A 21,882-nucleotide genomic window follows, 5' to 3' on the forward strand; every position below is an offset into this window, starting at 1 on the left:
CCACACCCCCTCCTTCACCCCAACCCCCTGCCCTGAGCCCCCAACCCCCTGAGCTCCCTCCCACGCTCCACACCCCCTCCTTCACCCCAACCCCCTGCCCTGAGCCCCTTGCCGCACCCCACACCCCTCCTGCACCTCAGCCTCTTGCCCTGAGCCCCTTCCAACACACCGCACTCCCTCCCGCACCCCAATCCCCTGCCCCAGCCCTACATTCATGGCCCTACATACAATTTCTCCACCCAGGTGAGGTTCTCGGGCCAAAAGTTTGCCCACCCCTGGCTTAAGCTGAAGAAGTGGGAACACTGCAGCATCTTCAGTTGGACACAGAAACTTTTAACATGAGGTATGCCAGTGTATTGTGGTGATAATGCAAATCTTTAGACCCATGTGCAAAAACAACCTGGCGGATTAAATTATTTTTCTGGCAACTGGCAAGTCCATAAAAATACCAGCCAGGCCAGTCAAATATCTGCCAGGTGTTAACCCTAGCCCAGGCCCAGTTGCATCTGTCTCTTCTTTTTTCTGCCCCCTTTTTTTCTCCTTGTCTGTTCCATACTTTTTTCTGTTTTTGTTTCCCTCCCTCTATTGTTTGGCTTTTGTTTTTATCACACTTCTTCCTCCCCCATGTGTCACGTTCCCCCTCTGGCTCATAAGAGGGCTACGTAATGCTCAAGAGCAATGGTACATGGAGCTGGGCTACGTTTGCTTCCACTGGTTGATCTGGTAAGAGAATCTGCAACCATGTACAGTGAGCTGCAACCATGGAGTCGCTGACTGATTTACTTGCAGCCTCTGGATCTTTGGTCAGTCAGCTTTCACTGCACCCACTGCTGCTCGCCTGCCCCATGCTACGTCCTCTCCCCAGTTCCTGGAAAGGGGAGCAGCAAGGGGAGGGGATAGTAATCAGGTTAATAATCACTGGTCACCCATTTTGAATCCAGATTCTTGTTCCTTTCTCTTTGTACTGCTTAGCTCTTTCAATATCTGGGCACCTCACAAATATGAACAAATGCAGAGACACCCAAAGTTATCTTGAAGGTTTTTCAGTGTGTGAAATGATTTGGTGTCTTCTGTCTAGTACCAAGCAGTCAAGACCACACATCATTAAGCTGTTGCCACACCTAGCACCTAATTGGCATTGGTTAGTAGTCTCAGGACTGAAGAACCATGCAGAGAGAACTACCCTATGGCTTTTGTCTATAGTGCTGTGGGTAGGGTGGGGAAGGGGTAAGGAAGGGATGCATTGTGTTAGAAAACCATGTTAACTTTCGCAGTGTAAAAGATGATTTGCCCTTTGTGTGGACAAAGACAGTCCTCTTTAAAATCAATAACTATCAATTGGTTAAATCCTTCCCCCATATTTCTACAAGTGACACTTTCTAATTTAAAACTGGAGATAGCTTGCCCCGCCTCCTCCATAAAGGGTATTGTCTTGTTTGCTCTCTACTACAAAGGCTGCAAGAGTCTAAAGTACCAGCCACTAACAAATATCTTCCGTATTTTCTTGTTTATTTCACCATTTTAAACTAATTGCTCTTGACGTTTTAGGGTGAAAGGCAGACAGTTTCTGTTGCATACTAACACTTCCCAAATGTAAAGAAAAGTAAACTACAAGATGCTTCCCTGCATGGCTTCTAAGCATTGTAACGTGCGTCACTTGGCTTTGATTTAATATAGTTATGACGGCATGAAAATTGAATACTGAACATGTGCAGTACAAAGTCTCCTCATGTTCATTGAAACATAGCTATGCTGCCTGTGTGTGCAGGGCTAGAATAAGCATGACTGGTTAAAGGAATTTACATGCTCTGCTGGTAAGGCTTGGAAACTTCTGTGATGGATTGCTGCCTTCCCCCTTCCCCAGGGTGCCACCTGATGTACTGAGGTACCACTGAGCCTGCCTGTTGAACCAGCCTGGGCTCCCTCCCTCTGTCCTGCTGAGCCAGGCCCTCACGCCTCTTCTAGCACACACACACAGGTAGGGACATGCCCAGCTGCAGAAAGACACAGTCGCTGAAATCAGCTCTGCATGGGAAGACTCAGCTAGGGGATTGCCCAGCACTCAAGTGCACTCCTCCCTCTCTGGGATGCAAACCCAAAATTGTATTGTGTTGTGCTGCACAGAAAACTGTACAGCGTAAGTTCATGAAATTCCCTCCCTCTCTCAATGTGGAGGAAGATATGCACAGCTTTTTGCCCCCAGATATGAATTTTACAAACTGGCTTAGAGAAACAAAAATAAGTTTATTAACTACGAAGGATGGATTTTAAGTGGATTATAAAGGATAGCAAACAGATCAGAGTAGATTACTTTAGTAAATAAACAAAATCCGCAAACTGAGTTTAACTCTCTAGATAGGTAGGATGTAAATTAGCAAATTCTCACCCTGAGTGATAAACAGGCTGGCAGATTCTTAAGGCACAAGTTGTCATGGCTTTCATACACAGGCTAAAGATCCTTCTAGCTTGGGACTTCCCCCAGTTCAGTCCTTGTCCCTCAGGTGTTTCCAGGTGTGTTGTTGCAGGGAGAGTGAGGACCCCTCGTGATGTCATTGGCCCCCTTTTTCATCGTCTTCTCACTTGCTGGAAAGCTCTTTTGCTGTGACCTGGATCAAACACTTCCCATGGTGTGGTGCTATCTCGGAGAGGTTTTTATTGTACGTAGTTCCTGGGGTAATCCTTGGGCTTGTGTGCATTTCCTCAAGCCATTAACGTTCTTTGGCCTTTTTACTGTTGTATCTGAAAGGCTGATTATGGGTGCTTTCCACCTCACATGTTTCAGTTACACATACATAGCCAGACGTCATCATTTCACATATGATGCTAACACATACAATCCAACGAGATATTAATGTCTAGCACAGTGGTTTTCAAACGTATGTACTGGTGACCCTTTTCACATAGCAAGCCTCTGAGCGCGACCCCCCCTTATAAATTAAAAACACTTTTTAATATATTTAACACCGTTATAAATACTGGAGGCAAAGCGGGATTTCAGGGTGGAGGCTGACAGCTCACGACCCCCCACATAATAACCTTGCGACCCCCTGAGAGGTCCCGACCCCCAGTTTGAGAACTCCTGGTCTAGCAGATCAAGACTTCTGAATGATACCTCACAAGACTTACTTTGTACAAAACACAACCTAATTACATGACAGTGGTGAATATTGGGGTGTCATGGTGTCACAACACCACCAGTTAAATGCTTCAAAATTCGTTTCCTTTTAAAAAATACATTGGACGTTCAGTGCAAAAAATACTTGTTTTAGGGTAAATGCAAAATATCTTGTGTTAACACAGTGTTAAGGTTTCAAAATGAAATGTCAGGTAGTGCATGTTGTTTTTGTAACTTTAACTTGACTATGTTGCAGATCTGTTGATGAGTGTACTGTATAAGTGCTAAGTAATTTTTCCATTTCTGTTTATCATATTCACTGAGTAGCTTAATATAGCACTGTCAAAGTGTGTTAACACTGGAAATTTTAATTTTTTGAGTTTCCTGATTTCTTAGTACTTTAACAATGTAAATATAACATAGCACTAGCGCAGTTCCTTTGAACTGAATTACTTCTTAAAACTACCTCGAGTTTTCTTTCTGTGTTCAAATACGTTTCAGCATTTGTTACGAAGCTCTAAGTGGGTGTTCAGTGATTCTTCAATACAAACACTGTGGTGAAATCTACTCCCAGAACAATATACACTGTATAATTGCAAAGAGCTCATGTAGTAGTAATTTCTCTTCCTTTGAAGATACTGAGAGTTATTTGGTTTCCCAACCAAATTGCTATACACAAAACTTGTAGAGCATGTTGGGAAAACCTTGTCTACCTTCACCCTCACAACCTATCTGTGAAAACATAACTTGTGTTTTAAACTCTAGCTTTAAAAATTTGATTTTTGGGATTCAGATGGGAAAACTATCATCCTTATAACAAATACAGTTTCTTTTTTCATTTCTCTCCTTCCTTCCCCACCAAATTTTGTGTAGAGGTCCTTTAATGTAGAAGGTGATACTCTGGGTTTTGCATCTGATTTCCTGCCCTTGCTGGGTGGCAGCCAGATTTGGTAATTTGTTCATAGTGAAAATCTGCACAGGCATTGAACTGTAGCTAAATTTTACCACACCACCCTCTCTCTTTTCCTTCTGAAACCAAATTATATAAAACTTGCTAAAAGGTATGATTCAGACTATGGGCTGTGCATAGGGTTGCAAACTTTCTACTCGCACAAAACCAAACACCGTTGCCTTGCCCTGCCCTGCCCATCCTGCTCCAAGGCCCCGCCTCTTCTCCAGGGCCCCATCCATTCCATCCCTTTGTCGCTCGCTCTCACCACCCTACCTCACTTGCTCATTTCACTGGGCTGGCTCAGGGGGTTGGGGTGCGGAAGGGGATGAGGGCTCTGGGGTGGGGATGAGGGATTCAGGGTGCAAGAGAGGGCTTCGGGCTGGGGATGAGGGGTTTGGAGTGTGGGAGGGGCTCCGGGCTGGGGCAAGGGCTTAGGGTGCGTGGGGGTGTGAGGGCTCCAGCTGGGGGTGCAGACTCTGGGGTGGGGCTGGGAATGAGAGGTTCGGAAGGGGGTCAGGGGTGCAGGCTCTGGGCGGTGCTTACCTCAAGCAGCTCCCAGAAGCAGTGGCATGTCACCCCTATGGCTCCTAAGCAGAGGCATGGCCACGCGGCTCTGCGCACTGACCCATCTGCAGGCGCTGCCCTGCAGCTCCCATTGGCTGCAGTTCTCAGCCAATGAGAGCTGCGGAACCGGCGCTTGGGGAGGGGGCAGTATGTGGAGCCCTCGGGCTGCCCTTATGCATAGTAGCCGGAGGAGGAACATGTCGGTGCTTCCGGGAGCTGTGCAGAGTCATGGCAGGTAGGGAGCCTGCCTTAGCCATGCTGCGCCGCCGACTGGACTTTTAATGGTCCAGTCAGTGGTGCCGACCAGAGTTGCCGGCATTCTGGTTGAAACCTGGACACCTGGCAACCCTAACTGCGCACCTACATGGAGCTTTTTCTGAAAATCTCTGATTCCTAGTTTACATCTACACTACACACCCACTAGCAGCGGCGTACAAGGCACATTAAGATTTTTTTGTTACCAGTGATGTAGTGAATGTCAGGGTGCGTAACCTTTACTGGCTTTATGCAGTCTAGATAAATGCCTCCATTATTTTGCCATAGGATTTTGGGGGAGTGGATCACTAAAAGCTATGAAATTTTATTCCGCGCACACGCACACTTTTCAAGGACCTACATGACCAGTTGGAGTCATCAGATTGCACACATGTGAGCAATATGTAGAAAATGAACGTGAACCAAAAGATTCTGTTATGTGCTTGCTTCCAAAAAGGAAATTTATATTCTTCTTCCTTTAAAGTCTCTTGCAATTCTCTTGAGTATCACGCCTGCAAGATTGAAATTAACTCTTCTTTTTTCAAAAATGTTTAGGGCATTGTTTGGAATCCCATAAGCTTTTGAAAAGAATAGTAAAAAGTTTTAAGTTTGCAATGACAAACTTTCTTGTTAAAGTTCCAATGCAGTGTACTTGTGAGCTCTTGAATTGCGTATTAGATTGGGAAAATGTGACTGTTACGTTTCAAAATGCCTCTGTGTACAGCCCTGTGCACTGAGCTCCATAACATGTATTTTTGAGTCCCTGCTTCAAGAGATTCCTTGCTAATTCACATACTGAGTTATCTGACAAAATACAGAAAGTTCCATTAAACTATTTTAAAGTAAAATATGCTCTTAAAACAACTTTGAAATTCCATGCTAATGAGTTACAGATTTCTTTGGCAAATTCCATTTTAGCACAGAAAGTGCTGGCTCCCCAGTGATAAACTGTGTCCCCACCTCTTTATTTTTGTATCTTACACACACACACAATTTTAACCACCAATTGTGACTCACTGTTAGTCTGTCTTTTTCCTGGCAATGAGGATTTCTTCAGAACTCTCTGCCTGTTCTGTATCACTTCCTGCAATCGGGAACGGGGAAAAACATCTACAAAAAATTACCAAGCTTCAAGTCTGGGGTTTTCATGTACTGGTTGAAATGTTTGAGTCCCTTCCAGTTTTTTCCTGATTGCTCCAGGGAAAAAAAGTTAGGTAGGCTAAGTCTGACCGGGTACAGTTTGGCACTTTCCCAGTTAGCTGTATTCTTCCACTGCCCACATTTAGTCTACCACAGTCTTTATGAAGGAGTTGTCCTGAATTCATTTTGGCTGAAATTTGTTTGAGATAGATTGTTTTGATCCATGCTAAAAGAGAAATAAGGTTTTCAAAGGGAAATAATAATAATTAATAAATACTAGTCCCCTCTTACCCCCTCTTACATTTCCCAGCTTCCTTCCATACTGAAGTGGGGGTGATTCTAGACAATAAAAGGCTTTGTTTGGAAGGCCCAGTCTGGCCTGGCTCTGTCTGTGACCTATTTAGTTTTAGGAGGGCGTATTAGCTGCGTTGTGCAGCTTCATCCTTTCAGTGTTCCACAGTTTAGGAACTTCTGATAGAGAGCTAAGGGCAGAACTAGCATGTTGTGAACTTGAACAAAACTCCTGAAGGCAAATTTATGTATACTGAGGAGGAAATAGTGGGGAACTCCTGCTTTTCCCTAGAGCAGGATAAAGAAGGGAAGCTGGGATGATAATATAGCTGTTGTATAGCACTTTTCATCAGTGGATCTCAGGACTAGGGAAGTTGGTATCTTTGGAAATTATCCACTTTTAGCAAGATATTGGTTTTTAAATGTGTAGGACTAGCCCACACTAGAAGTGCTACATTGGTGCAGCTGCGCTGTTGTAACACATTTGGTGAAAATGCTGTATGCCGTGAATAATGTAAAATTATAGCAAAGTAAGTGGTAGTGTAGATCTGGCCACTGACATGGGCAGAGATTTAACCTGGTAATCTCAAAAACAAACCAATCACCTGTGTGAAGGTTATTTTCCCATTTGTAATGAGAGGGATCGATTCTAATCTTGCTAACTCCTCCTTTACGCTCCTGTAGCTCTGTTGAAACCCAACGGTCATCTCTGTGATTTACCTTGGAGTAAGTGAAATCTGAATCAGGCTCAGGGTAATTCCAGTGACTACAGCGCAGGGAGAGGTGTTACATGTGTAAAACCTTACCAATGTGCTGTCAGTTCCCAACGCTGGAGAAATCACTCATTGTGTGTGTGTGTTTGTGATTAGGTAGATTTCTGCCAGAATACTGTTTCACTGGGTGTAGTTAGGTCATGATTTAAGGACTAGCTGGAACACACAGCTTCTTGCTTACATCAGATGAGGTGGTGGTGGTGAATTCTGTTGCTCCAACAGAGCCTGGAGGAAGTAACAGGATTCTCTTCCCCAATGAGAGGTAAGCAGGAGCTTTGTGTTCCCTTTTATCACTGGGTCATTATCCAAACAGCCTTGCTAAACAAGTGATATTCATGCAGGAGTCAGTCCCTTCACAGCATGGGACTTTTAAATGATGATTAACATTTGCCCTCTTGGCTCACAATCCCCCGCATTGAAACCTTTATTCAGATTTTAAGTGGAAGATGTCCAGCTTCAAACCATCTACAATACTGCTTTCTGAGAAGAGCATGCCTGTATATTTTATAAGGTTGCCTTTTTTTCACTAGCTGCATTAAGTTTCCATTTATTAAAACTCATTTTAACTGCACCAGTCCTGATTTTACTGAAGAGACTTTAATCTATTCTGTAAATTAGGTCAGACTTTAAATTTTACAGCTTTTTAAGTATTCATAGTCTGGGCCAAATGTCACCAGTTCAGTGCCTCTTGTCTTGACTCATACGATTACCTCAATTCAGACTCTCACTTGGAGAGGGGGACAGTGTTTACAGTCCGATCTTCTCATTACCATGCAGTTTTCATGAGTTCCTGCTTCCAAGCATGTCAAGGTTTGCATAGCACAACTTGCAGGTCACTTAACAGTAACTTCACCATTGTTTATATAGCAAATAGCATTTATATTGAATGAAGGAGGCATAGACTGTAGCAGACTGGTGGGCAAAAATATGTCAGAAATAAACCTCCCCCTCCTTGAATGTCTCTGCCTTCTTTGACAGAGAGTGGTTAATCTCCTCTTCTTCGTGCCATTTTTCTCCATCCCAACTTCCAGATTTAAATTTAAGTCCTATTTAATATAATAATGTCAATGTCCCATTTCTCCAACAGCAAAAAATACACCCACAAAACTAATCATTAAAGGATACCAAGTTTGTTCTTGAGCAGGAGGCTTGAATATAATAGAACTGGAATGTATCAAGGAATAATTGTGTTAGGACCAGTTAGGTGAAGGCACTTTTTGTTTGGAGTAGTTGCCTGCTCTGACTAGGAAGAGGAAAAAGTCCTAGGGGTGAGATTTCAAGGGGCTGGGCACTACTGAGTTGGCACATTAGGTCTTTTTCCCTAATGGAAAGATACATAAGATCATGATAAGTAGGATGGTGGAACAGATACACAAAGGAAAAGCCCCAACATAAATCAGGCATTTATACGTTCATTTTTATTTGTGACATGTACCCCATGATTAGGGCCCTTCGTTTTCAGTTTTTATTTTATTTAATGTTTCTGGGGAGTTTCACTACAGCAACAAAAACAGGTGAAAATAGGTGCAAAATTATTTTTTCTGGGTAAATACCAGGGTTTATTGTGGTGGACAGAAGTACGGGGGGGGAGGGGGGATTCAATAGGTTAATGCTTTGATGAAAGGAATTCAATGTGGTTTGCTGCAGAACTAAAACTGAACTCAAAACACAATACTACCCCTGAGTTTAAGAAAACAATATATTTCTAATCCCCAAATAAAACTTTTCATCTGAATAAACAGTTTGCTGTTGTAGACTTAGAACTATTAGCCTATAAATATTTACATTTAACAATTGGCCACACCATTTGCACTGCATACACTCAACTTTCATCCTTTTCTCCTGATTTTTTAAAAACCTTTGAATACTTCCTTGTGTTTTGAAACGTATTCTGATACAGATTTTTGTTTTCTTCCCATTTTAGTGTATCAAATCTTTAAACCATTATCTGCTAACTTCTTGAAATGTGTACATGGTGGATGTGTGATTCATCAGTACATTCAGATGTGCACGCACTTCAGTCCTTGAGTGCATGCCTGTTTGTTTGTATGTATCTTCTAGACCAGAGGTTCTTAACCTTTACTGCAGCCTGCACTCCTTTGGTTCTCAAAATATATTCTCGCACCCCTTATCAAAAATCGTTGAAGTAGGTCAGTTCTTTAAACCTAGATATATTTTTGTTTGTATATTACAGTAATCATTTTAAAAATGTTTCATCAAACCTATGTATTTATTAACATACAAAGTAGTTGTACTTACGTGCCTGTGTTTAATTTGTGTTTTCCATGATTTACCTTCTAAAAGAATCTGGCATGTCTCTTACCCACCAACTGTGTCCCTTGTAATGGATGCATTTTAATTTGGCAAGGGGACTTGTAGATGTAGTTTAAAAAATTAACAAATCTGTCTGAGCAAAAGGTATACCTCCTAGGTGTGTGTTCAAATACCCATTTAAAAATTGGACGCAGTGTTTTAAAGGCATTGTGAGGTAGTGCGTCAGTGCAACAGTGCCCCCTCTGGCCATTTATGGCACAGCCCCTGGGCTCATCCAACCGAGGGGAGCTGTCCATCTAATTCTGGTGCGCGGGAGTCTGAAAAGCCTTTCTCCAGTTCCAGGTCCACCGGGGGTTGATAGGGGAACCCAGGACTGCTCACTCCACTGGGTTCCAGTTCAAGGCCCTCAAGTTAGATAAGGAAAATCAGGGTTCTTCTGACTCTGACAGTGCCCACAGCTGCTTCCCCTGGATCTCTGCAGGCTCTCCAGCCTGTCCATCAGTTCATCCCCTCCTGAGCTGTTGTTTCTGGGCAGCTCTTTAGTAGTTCCTTTCTCTAACCTGCTCGCTACTCTGGTAGCCACCCACCCCTCTGTTTCCCAGCCTTCCAGCTGCTGCAAGACTTCCGATCAGCCTTGGCCAGCAGTGTCTTTATTAACTCTTTGGTTGCTGGCCCAGTGTGGGGTACATACACAGGTTTTCATTAGGCAGCCTTGAGAAGCTACAAAAGAGTTAAAATAAAAGAACAATGAACGCTGCTGTAGAAACTGTTAGAGCAGGAAGGTTAACTATGTTATCCACCTGTGTTGGTTTTGACCTAAGAAGCCCTGCATGGTTAGACCCTGGCTATTTTAGGATATGTCTATACTGCAAAAAAGATTTGCAGCAGAGGGTCTCACAGCCCAGATCAGCTGATTCGGGCTCCCACTATGGAGCTAAAAATAGCAGTGTGGACATTCGGGCTGGATTGCAGGCTCTGAAACTGAGTGAGGGAGAAGGAGAGGGTCTCAGAGCCTGGATTCAACTGAAGTCTGAATGGCTACACTGCTATTTTTAGCCCCGTAGCACGAGCCCAAATCAGTTGACCTAGGCTGAGACATGCTGTCACAGGAGTCTGTTTGTAGTGTAGACGGTACCCTCAAAGGCACCTCGCTCCTTGTTGATACCATTGCAGTTGACCTAATGAGCTTGTCTTCAATGCCTTTAAAAAAAAAAAAAAAGCAGCTGATTTTTTACTGAGGGGTAACTAATGGGCGTGGGCTATCCCGTGGTAAAGACATCGTGAAGACGAGGCCCCTTTTTTTTTTTTTTAAACTGTGAGGTAAATTTGCTGCTGTTAGTCTGCGGGGGAGTGGGGAGGAGGCAGTAGGGCTGACCTCAGTGTGTTTACTTCAAGGTCAATCTAAGTGTCTTGTCTTCACTGGGTTATTACCTCAGGATACCTTATGCGCATTAGCTACCTCAAGGTAAAAAACACAGCTCTTTTAGCCGTGAAGACAAGCCCAATGGCTTTGGATTTAAACAGGAGAGGATCTGGGGCATGGTGTTTTCTGTGTGGAACTCTGGTCAGTTGACAGTGGAGCATGCTGCAAGGCCTACTTAGATGATATTTTTCCTGAGGGGATTTTTTGGTTGGGATTAAAGTTGCATTTTACTTTGCAAGGGAAGGGGACGGGTCAGGTCTGCACTGGATTTTCATTTTGTAGTTATTTTATTTGTACTGCAAAGAAACCAAATTGTCCATTGTGCTAGGTGCTGTACAGATTCATAGTAGGGGAGAGAATCTGCCCCAAAGAGCTTACAATTTAAGTTTAAAACAAGAGAAGATGATGCAACAAACAAAATGGAGAGAATGGGCAGGGGTTAACAGTGAAAGTGTTTCCAACTCTTTTCTTTAGTCACAAGTCTCCTGGTATTTGGTATTAAAGCCCCAGGTAGTACAGTCAATTGATGGTTACGTGAAAATCTCAGCTTCCATTTAAAAAATTTCTAGCCGGTGGACAAAAGCATAACAAAATTGAACTCTGAGGCCCCCAAACCAGAAAGCAAATAAAAAGAAGCCCCAATTAATTATTTTTCAAACCTTATGATTTTTAAGACAATATCATGATTTTTGAGGACCTGACCAATTTTATTTATTTATTTGCTTGGGGTCGGCAACATTATGGTTATGGAGACATGCTCACTGAGATGGTTTTACATTTTTAAATAACTGTAAGATATGAATCAGTTTGTAAAGTTGTTGATTTAAAATATCAGCTTGGAAAAGAGGAGACTAAGGAGGGATATGATAGAGGTATATAAAATCATGAGTGGTGTGGAGAAAGTGAATAAGGAAGAGTTATTTACTTGTTCTCATATTATGGGAACTAGGGGCCACCAAATGAAATTAATGGGCAGCAGGTTTAAAACAAATAAAAGGAAGTTCTTCTTCACTCAGCACACAGTCAACCTGTGGAACTCCTTGCCTGAAGAGGTTGTGAAGGCTAGGACTATAACAGGGTTTAAAAGAGAACTGGATAAATTCATGGAGGTTAAGTCTATTAATGGCTGTTAGCCAGGATGGGTAAGGAATGTGTCCCTAGCCTCTGTTTGTCAGAGGGTGGAGATGGATGGCAGGAGAGAGATCACTAGATCATTACCCGTTAGGTTCACTCCCTCTGGAGCACCTGGCATTGGCCTCTGTCAGCAGACAGGATACTGGGCTGGATGGACCTTTGGTCTGACCTGTATGGCCATTCTTATGTTCTTATAGTATCTAGATGTAATTTTCTTATCTTTGGTTTATTCCAAAATAAATAGTACAAAAAATTGTCCACCAAAATGTCTTACATTGGTTTTAGCTTGTGAACTCTTGTACCCAAAAAGAACAGGAGTACTTGTGGCACCTTAGAGACTAACACATTTATCTGAGCATAAATAAATTTGTTAGTCTCTAAGGTGCCACAAGTACAAGGAAACCTTTTGTAGTGATAATCACTATCCTTGATTATCACTACAAAAGGTGCCCCCCCCCGCCCCGCTGGTAATAGCACACCTTAAGTGATCACTCTCGTTACAGTGTGTATGGTAATACCCTTTGTTTCATGTTCTTTGTATAAATAAATCTCCCCATTGTATTTTCCACTGAATGCATCTGAGGAAGTGAGCTGTAGCTCACGAAAGCTTATGCTCAAATAAATTGGTTAGTCTCTAAGGTGCCACAAGTACTTCTTTTCTTTTATTGATTATCAGTATTGCACACTTAGGACTCTAGCCTGGCAGTCACTGAAAGTAAATTAGGCCTAACCAATACACTCATGAAACATTAACTTTTGGCACAATCTACAAAAAGCTGCTAGGGAGAAGCTGTTGCAGTGCATATAGTTCTCACTTGTTGATACATGTAGGTGAGATGTTTTTGCCTTGCTTGAGAGAAGAGCCAGTTGTTTTTTCTCTCTTTGTCCAAACCCTGCTTATGCAATATGATTACTTTGTTTAGTAACTGAGCTTCTTTGTAAGGCTTAGTTACAAAATTTTAATCTCTCATGTCAAACATTTGTGCATTAATACTGTATGTTAAACACTTCTGAGCATGTGCGTGCAGAAGAACAAAAGGTATCATTTTCTGTGTTTGTAGAATGTACCCAAACAACTATGCCTAAATCTCTCGTCCCACCCCAACAGCGAGTTGCCAGACTCCCTAGACTATGTCTACACTACACAGCTTTTAGTGACACGGCTGTGTCGCTACAGCCATGCCGCTAAGTCATGCAGTGTAGCCGCTGTTTGTCGGCTCTCCTGCTGACAAAAAATCCTCCACCCCCAACAAGCATCGTTTGCATTTGGCAGGAGAGCGCTCCTGCTGACAACGCACTGTTCACGCTGGCACTTGTCGTTGCAAAACTTTTTTGTCTTTCAGGGTTTTGTTGTTTTTAACACCTCTGAAAGACCAAAGTTTTGTCGTTCAATTGCCAGTGTAGACATAGCCTTATACAAGGTGGGTACCTTTCTAGAAGTTTAGAGTGGAATTTTTCAAAAGCACTCAGTGCTTGATTTCAGTGGGAGCACAGTCATGCAGGATGCTTTAGAAAATTCAACTGTTAACCTACAACTCAGTTAAGTCAAGTCCTAGATATATTGCAGACTCCAATTTTCGTCAGCATAGGGAAAGCTTTAATTAGGGAAACTAATTTTTTTTCTTTTTCTTTTTTTTTTTAATCCTACCTCATTCTCTACCTTTTTAATACTGTTATGGCAAAAAGTGCTTAATGGTTGCATAATCACTGAGATGGAAGCACCTGGGATAAAACTCCCCATAAAAAGAGTTAGAGGGCATACAGTAATCACAACCCAACACATCATTAAGGGTATTGTTATTGTGTGGGTTAAAACATTCTCCTTTGTCTGACACTTGAAGCATTGAGGTTCCAACTTCCTTGGTACTACAGAGCCCCAGGTTCACTTTTCCAGGTCATGAAGCCTTGGTGAGCAGCCTGGATTAGGAGTTCCCCAGGTGTAAAATTGAAGGGATTAGCCTGTAAAGAGAGAGACTTGCGGGGACCCCTCAGAGACTAGACAGATGTTTCTGGAGTCAGAGCAAAAAGTGCCTTCCCTGAGGATTCTGGAAGAAGGGGGTTTGCCTCTGTGCTGTGTTACCAAACCTGTTGAAAGATTACAGGACTTGTGTACATACTGTAAATAATCAAATCACATTCAGAAGATACCTGACTCCAAATTACAGATTTCTGCTCCAGACAGAAATTGACCAAATTCTGCTACTGCTGGGTGGTAATATAAATCTACAGGCTGCTGATCATGGAGTAGGGTGACCAGATGTCCCGATTTTATAGGGACAGTCCCGATATTTGGGGATTTTTCTTATATTGGCTCCTATTACCTACTTATATACCCACCCCCTGTCCCGATTTTTCACACTTGCTATATGGTCACCCTATGGTGGAGAGATGTTCACTTTTACTGGCCACTGAAGTATTAAATAGGAATATGGTGAGAGAGCAGAAGGGACTGAAATGTCTTTTTTATTGGCCTCTTTATGCTATTGAAATTAGAAAAATAAAATACTTTTCTCTTTGAAAAACTTGTCTTGGTTTCTGTGTTGTTCTGGATGAAGATCAGACTAAGGGTTATCCAGCCACCTGTTTGTTTTTAGCTGCCTGCGGAGACTGGAGTCTGCTTTGTTTTCCTTTCCGCAGGATTTCCCCATCAGGAAATAATAGCATGCCTATGGACACAGAGATTTCCTTACAAGGTGTATAATGTACAAGGAAGTTTTGATTCAAGTAGTCACAATTATTGAGTAACAGAGCTGCTGATTCACAAGAAAGGGTATTTTTTGCAGCATGTGGGACTGATGTATCAACTAGTCAGCTTGCTGATACTTTAAACTCAGACATAGCAAAATATCAGTAATTTTTATGTCTTGTCTATACAAGGAAGCTATTGAAAAATAAGCTAGGGTGTGGTTTTAAACTGCAGTAACTATTCTTCACTACCTCCCTGTACGGACTCTCGTTTGTGTACTAAAAGTGCCTCTAGGTTAATCCATTTTCAGGCTATTCCAGGCTATTTCCCCTCTGTAGACAAGCCCTTAGTTATCTCCCACTCTGAGTGCTGTACCCTAGGGGTTTGATTATCTTCTCACTGAAATGGCAAAATTTCCATTGCTCTCAATGGGAGAAGGATCAGGACTGAGTATGTTAGATGATTTTTACATTTACACTTACACAAGAAACCATTCAAGTTAACTTACTCCTCCCAAGCTTCCACAACAACAGTTAACTTTTAGGGCATGTATACATGGGCGTACTCAGGAAAGTGAAGGGGAATTAACTTAAAGTATGAAGTCAATGCACATACATCCTTAGGAATGTGCAAGTTAGCCATAACTGTCTTATTCAACTTACTTACGTTTTAACTCCTTGGTTACTGTAGACAGCAAAACTTTACTCCTGCTTTGTGACTGATCGTATCAGTTGGTATATTTTTTGAATCTTTACTTGATTTGATAACATTCAGAGTGGAAATTGCAACATTTGTGTTCTTACAGTAATTCAGCATTCTGCCTATGCTTCTTACATGTTTGGTAAATAGTCATGTATCCCATAAATATATAAGCACATCAGAAAAAAATTACTTCTATCAAAGCTATTTCTGCCCTCAAATATTATTGGTTTTGGCTTGCTTTTTATCTCTGTTTGTATTCGTATTGTTTCTCTAAAGATCACTTGGCGCTCATGAAATAATGCTGTGTTTTTAATTTTCTTTGCAGGCGATAGAAATTTTGCACCTAATGATCCACTGGAATTTAAGTCTCATCAGTGGTTTGGAGCATCCGTGAGGTCTAAAAATGATAAAATTCTAGTAAGTCTTGCTTGCTTGCTTTTGGACACTTCTACAGGAAAAAACTGCAATGGAAGGACTGTGACAATTCAGAATTAAACATAGCCTTGCCATCCAACTTGAGTTTCTCATTTGGAGTTTATTGGCTGGCTTTTCTTCTTGTGCTAGGGAAAGTCTAGTATAATTCATGACTAGTGGACATTGAAGTTATTTCTGAAAAATTCCTCTAAAGCCCTTCCCAACAGACTTTTATGAGAGTTGTAAACAGCCTTCTATCAATGAATGCACATTTCTAAAATACAAGTGGACTATTCCTCGTCTAAGGTTGTTACAACTGCCCATTGTGTAGGTAATGTGCTTTATTTTTACTAAAAGCAGTGCTTTTGAGTCATTTTTCCTTGGGCATGCAGTAGAACAGTGGTGCAAAGATCCATCCAACCTGCTCAGGCATTCTGAAAGAGATCTGTTTTATAGACTGTCATGTCTTTTCCTCAGGCCTGTGCTCCCTTGTATCACTGGAGAACTGAAGCGAAACAGGAGAGAGAGCCTGTAGGAACTTGTTACCTTCATGATGGATCTAAGGCTGTTGAATATGCTCCCTGCAGATCGAGTATGTATAGAAGGTTTTGTTGTTTAACTTAGTAATTTCAGTTTCATTTCTGTTACATCAATTTTATGTATATTTGTAAGGGGAGTAAGAAGAGAATCTGTTTTGTGCCTTCCCTTTTTTTCCATGGTCAGGTTGGCATTTATCCTTCTGGCAACTGGGGAGGAGCCTGACCCAGAGCCCCAAGTCTGGGCACTTCTGACCTTTCGAGGTGTTCAGGATTTGCATTTAAATTTCACAGATGTCGGGTCCCCCCCCCAACCCCCCCATTCCCTACAGTGGATCAAACTAAGACCATGGATCCAAATGTCCCAGAACTTTGAAAAATCCAGAATTTCACAGTTCATTGATGATTGGTGTGGCATTCAAAATGAGCCCACTTTCCTTCTGAGATGTGGATGTTGCTCTATTGCAACCTCCAAGGCATGAATTTCTGATTCTGGAATTATTAATATAATATTAATGCTCCAATTGATACTCCTTTTTAACTGTTTTAAATGTGCCATGGCAGATTAAAGTTTCTGCCAGTAAACTACTGAAGAAGAGAAATAACTAGGATACTGCAACATATTATGAGTACAAAGTGCCCTGCATAGAACAGTCCCACTTCTGTGCAGCTTAGCTGTGTCAAATAACAGCAACTAAAAAGTAGCAGTAAATTTAGGGTAACATTTTCAAAAGTGGTCTCTGATTTTTGGTGCCTTCATGTTTTTTGTTCTCCATTTCAGATATTGTGAGCCTATTTGTTTGAAAGTGTTGAGCACCCACAAACCCTGGTCATATCAGTAGGGCCTGCGGTGGCTCACACCTCTGAAATCAGACCCAAGGTGTCTCAACTTGAGCACTCAGAATAAGAGATTACTTTTTAAATTTGTTACCATATTTCTTTAACCTACTTTTGAATCACAAAACGGACTGACAGGTTTCAGAGTAACAGCCGTGTTAGTCTGTATTCGCAAAAAGAAAAGGAGTACTTGTGGCACCTTAGAGACTAACCAATTTATTTGAGCATAAGCTTTCGTGAGCTACAGCTCACTTCATCGGATGCATACTGTGGAAAGTGTAGAAGATCTTATTTTATACACACAAAGCATGAGAAGTTCTGCAGAACAGCAGGGAGTGCATTCCATAGTCATCCAACATAAAAGGAGCATAAACGACTATGTCTTAAACTTAACGAATATTCAACTAGTCACACTGTTATAAATAAGGGCCTGTCACATTTCTGCCCTAAAGCTGTATATTCAGGGGATTAACTCAGTCATAAAAACTCTCTCTAGGCTAAATCCTAGCATGGGAACTGTCAGCCCTGGAATGCTTTTTCTTCTTCTTCAGACAACCCTTGAAATATATTATAATTATATAGCTTTCTGGTTTTTTTGCATAGAAAGAGAAAAATACGTTCCTTTTTCCAGATACTTTACATCTATTTTTCCCAAAGACCTTTGGAATTTAACTCAGCAGGAATATGGAGTTACCATTTACTTCTATTCGGCTAGGCCTAGAACTAATCCTAAAGTTATTTGATTATGAGTTGAAGAACAGGAAGAAATATCTGCTTTGCCATATTAGAACAAACTATTGAAGCACCTAACTTGGTATCTGACCTCTGGCTTTTGACCACTGCTTCAGAGAATGGGACAAAAATCTCCCTGACACCAAACCAAAATCACCTGGAGTTCAAGTTAACCCAATCCAGGCTCTGGCCATCCAAGAATGTTTGAGCAGAATGGATCAATGTAATTATAACCATCTTACCATTTCCTGTCACAAAGTTTAATTTATCGCTCTCTACCTATCTTTTTTTTGTAGCAATTATTGATGCTGATGGACAGGGATTTTGTCAAGGAGGCTTTAGCATTGATTTTACAAAGGTATGTGATGCTCATTGGATGTAGCCTGTTTTCACACATTTTCAATTTCAGCAGACAATTATAAATTACAGCATTTCCAACCAGTACCTGATATAGGTATGTATCTATTTTTTAAAATAAAGATCCATTATTCCTGAAAGTAAAAATGTAGTAAATTAATCAAAAAGTTTGGAACAAGCCATCATTATGAGCCCTGATCCTGCAAGGTGCTTAGCACCTAAGCTCTGAAAGATCATGCTGTACATAAGTACCCTGCATTTCCAGCTTCTGTCAATGGTACCTGATTATTTGTTTTATCTTTGCTGCCACTGGTCCTCAGGTCAAATGAAACTACAGTAATCTTGTAATTTTATTAGACACTTAAGCATACACTGGTCACTTCAAATCACTAAGTTCTCTTGCAGGAATGACTTGCTCTGAAAGTGACAGTGTAATCCCTCCTGATAACTCCATTAGTAGACTGTGCTTTTAGACCCAAATCACTACTCCTTATTGAGCCACAGCTTTAAATTTTCTGTATCTTCTTGCTCTTGTTCTATTCCTTATGTTTTTTTTCTTTATATATGTAGGTTGCTGTTTGAAAATGTATTTTTCATATATTCTTTTAATTTTCTTTCTTTATTTTTGTTTGATTTCTTTTAAAATCCAAACATAGACAAAATGTTTACAAAGCTAAGCATCACAAAAAAAACAGGGTTTGATCCAGCAGTGCGCATAAGTATGTGCATTGCTGTAAGCACACAAGTAGTCTCAATGGTTAAAATGGGACTGCTCGTGCTTAAAGTTACAAACATGCTTTGCTGGATGAAAGCCATACCAAGTACGGGAAAAGCTGTGTTATCTGGCACTTTGCAAACCAGAAAGCTTTATAATCCGGCCTTTCAGAACAGGGTGCGAGGTGTGGGCTCTGGGAGGAAGTTTGGGTGCTGGAGGGGGCTCGGGGCAGTGGGTTGGGGTGCAGGAGAGGTTTCGGGGTGCTGGATCTGGCCGGCACTCACCTTAGGCAGCTCTGTGCAAGCGGTGACATGTCCGGAGAGACGCGGCCAGGTGGCTCTGTGCACTGCATCCGCCCACAGGCGCCGCCCCCCGCAGCTCCCATTGGCTGAGATTAGTGCTCTTAGGTGGAGCCCCTGCCCTGCCCCAAGTGCTGACTCTGCAGCTCCCATTGGCTAGGGACTGCGGCCAATGGGAGCTATGTGGGCGGCGCCTGGAGGCGGAGGCAGCATGCAGAGCCAGCTGGCCATGCCTCTCCGGACATGTCGCCACTTTTGGGGAGCTTCCCGAGGTGAGAGCTGCCCAGAGCCGGTACCCCGAAACCCCTCCCGTGCCCCAGCTCTGAGCCCCCTCCTGCACCCAAACTCCCTCCCTCTTAGTTAACCGGAATTTTTGACTTAACTGTCAACCCCCCATTCCACCAACACTGGTAACAAAGCTTTTACTGTAATATAGACAAAGATCAAAACCAAAACTTCTCTGTGTACCATGTGTCTGTCGTTGATTAAGGAAAAAATAGGGATGTGGGAAGGGGAAGGCATCGTCCGCATGCCTCCACAGAAACCAGTCATATGACAGACTCCTAGCAAAATGTCATAGGGTTTTGTTCTAACTATATTCTATTGTCTTAAAATTATGCCTGTAGGAGTCTCAGCTAAAATGACATGAATCATTCAGTTCAGAGTTTAAAAAGAAGAGGCTGGATGGGGGAGGAGCAGAGGGGAGGGAAAAGAAATTGATCAAAAGCAGATGTCGATTTGCTTCAGTAGTGTTAAACCTAATAACATTCTAGAAGATCAACATTTTTAATTATTTCCTTTTTGTTTTTTGATTCTCTTTTAGTAGGCCCGTGTAATCTCAAATCCTAATAAAAAAATCTAACACCACAGCTGGGTTACTACAGCTACCGCAACTTTACAGTACAAGAGAACTGTGTGCTCCTAGAATTACCATATATTTCATTATTGTTTATTATTCTTTAGATGTATGGTAATGAGGACTCTGATTTTTTTTATTTTATTTTATTCTTTCTAGGGAGACAGGGTACTTCTTGGAGGACCTGGAAGTTTCTACTGGCAAGGTGAGACAAATCACTTAGGTGACAAAAAATGCTAACATCTTTGATTTTCCACTCCCCACTCCACCTATCTTGACTCCTCCATAAACATCAATATCTCAGTGAATGAGACAGGAGAAATGTATTTCTTTAATCCCCTTAAAACATTTACTGAATATTTGAGGCAGCTTTAAAAGACTTCTTTGCACTGATTATTAACTAAATAGCCATACAAATGTTCTGTTAAATACATAAAGTGTGTGTGTTTGTTCCTAAAGGCAAATACTTTGTTCAAGCCTGATGAGGTTATCTCAGGGAATATTTTGCCTGTCCACCCAAAACCTTAAAAGCAAGAAAGTGCAAAGTTAAGCAAATGGTCTTTCCTCTATCTTATAACACAGACATCAAATTATTCACTGTCAATGAGACACACTACGGGCCCCACAAAGAGAAGTATGTTCCATTTCCTTTGGATACAGAGATACGCTACGTTCTCCACGTGTATCTGCCCTGCGCTGTAACACAAACCTTACTTCTGACTTTACGGTTTCCACAGGAACATTTCATATATCTTCTCCTAGAGGGAAGGCCTTCAACTGACCATTGCGCATCCACGGTCACTGTGGGTGTCTCTACGCTGCAGCTGGGGAAGAGTCCTCTTGGCCAGGCAGACAGACGCGCAGTAACTATGCTCGAGCGAATGTGTGCTAAAAACAGCAGTGTGAACACGGTGGCATGGGCTAGCCACCTGAGTACGGACTCAAGGGGTCGGTTGGACTTGTACTTGGGCAGCTAGCTTGTGCTGCAATGTCCACCCTGCTATTTTTAGCACACTAGCTCAGGCAGAGTTAATATCTGTCCACCTGGGGTGAGAGACATGCTTTCAACAGCAGCATAGACCTAGCCTGTGAATACAAAAGCCAACTCACTTGCTGCCGCCGCCACCACCACTAGTGAGCAGCTGCCAAATGCAGTTGCCCATGTTCCATGTACATAACATAGTTTCTGTATTAGTGCAGACCCTGAACAAAGAAGAGTGATTGATTAAAAATGCATTACAGATGCTACTGAAGCTCATCAAACTGAGTTAGTAATATATATTTATTTTGTTAGCTCCTTGGAGAAATTGTCATCTTTTACAGAAAACTTGAAAGGAAAAAAAATTCTAAATGTAACAGTAATTTAAAAATAAAGTAATGCTCCTGAGCTTGCAGTTTCATAATTTCCTACAATTCTTTTAAGCTAAATTCTGAAATGCCGCTAAAAGGCGAGTAGTGTAGCCGCTCTTTGTTGACAGGAGAGAGCTCTCCCGCTGACAAAAAAAACTTCCACCCCAACAAGGGTTGGTAGCTTTGTCGGCAGGAGGCTCTCCCCCTGACAAAGCACTGTTCAGACTGTCACTTTTCATCGGTAAAACTTTTGTCATTCGGGGTGTGTGTGTTTTTGTTTTGTTTTTTTTTCCACACCCCTGACAAAGATTTTAACAATGAAAGTCCACTGTAGACAAAGCCGAAGTCTTTGCTGGATCATGGTCTACATTTTTATTTTCATGCCTCCCAATGGCTACTGTTGTTATCTAATGGAGGTTTCCCCTTTAGTCTAATGCTATTGATTTAGAATCCAAACATTCTCTGATTAAGTCCCAT

At 41.9% G+C, this 21,882-nt stretch overlaps 1 protein-coding gene across 2 annotated transcripts in view; it reads left to right on the forward strand.

Moving 5' to 3' along the window:
• ITGAV (integrin subunit alpha V) overlaps window positions 1-21,882 on the forward strand; it is an 87,069-nt gene that overhangs the window by 20,811 nt on the left and 44,376 nt on the right. For both annotated transcript variants that reach the window (XM_073306109.1, XM_073306108.1), the window contains exons 3-6: window positions 15,635-15,726; window positions 16,201-16,315; window positions 18,125-18,186; window positions 20,215-20,260. In XM_073306109.1, the coding sequence (XP_073162210.1) occupies window positions 15,635-15,726; window positions 16,201-16,315; window positions 18,125-18,186; window positions 20,215-20,260 (315 nt within the window). The remainder of the gene's footprint in view (window positions 1-15,634; window positions 15,727-16,200; window positions 16,316-18,124; window positions 18,187-20,214; window positions 20,261-21,882) is intronic.

The sequence above is a fragment of the Lepidochelys kempii genome, chromosome 11, assembly GCF_965140265.1.
Source record: "Lepidochelys kempii isolate rLepKem1 chromosome 11, rLepKem1.hap2, whole genome shotgun sequence".
In the NCBI taxonomy this organism is placed as follows: Eukaryota; Metazoa; Chordata; order Testudines; family Cheloniidae; genus Lepidochelys; species Lepidochelys kempii.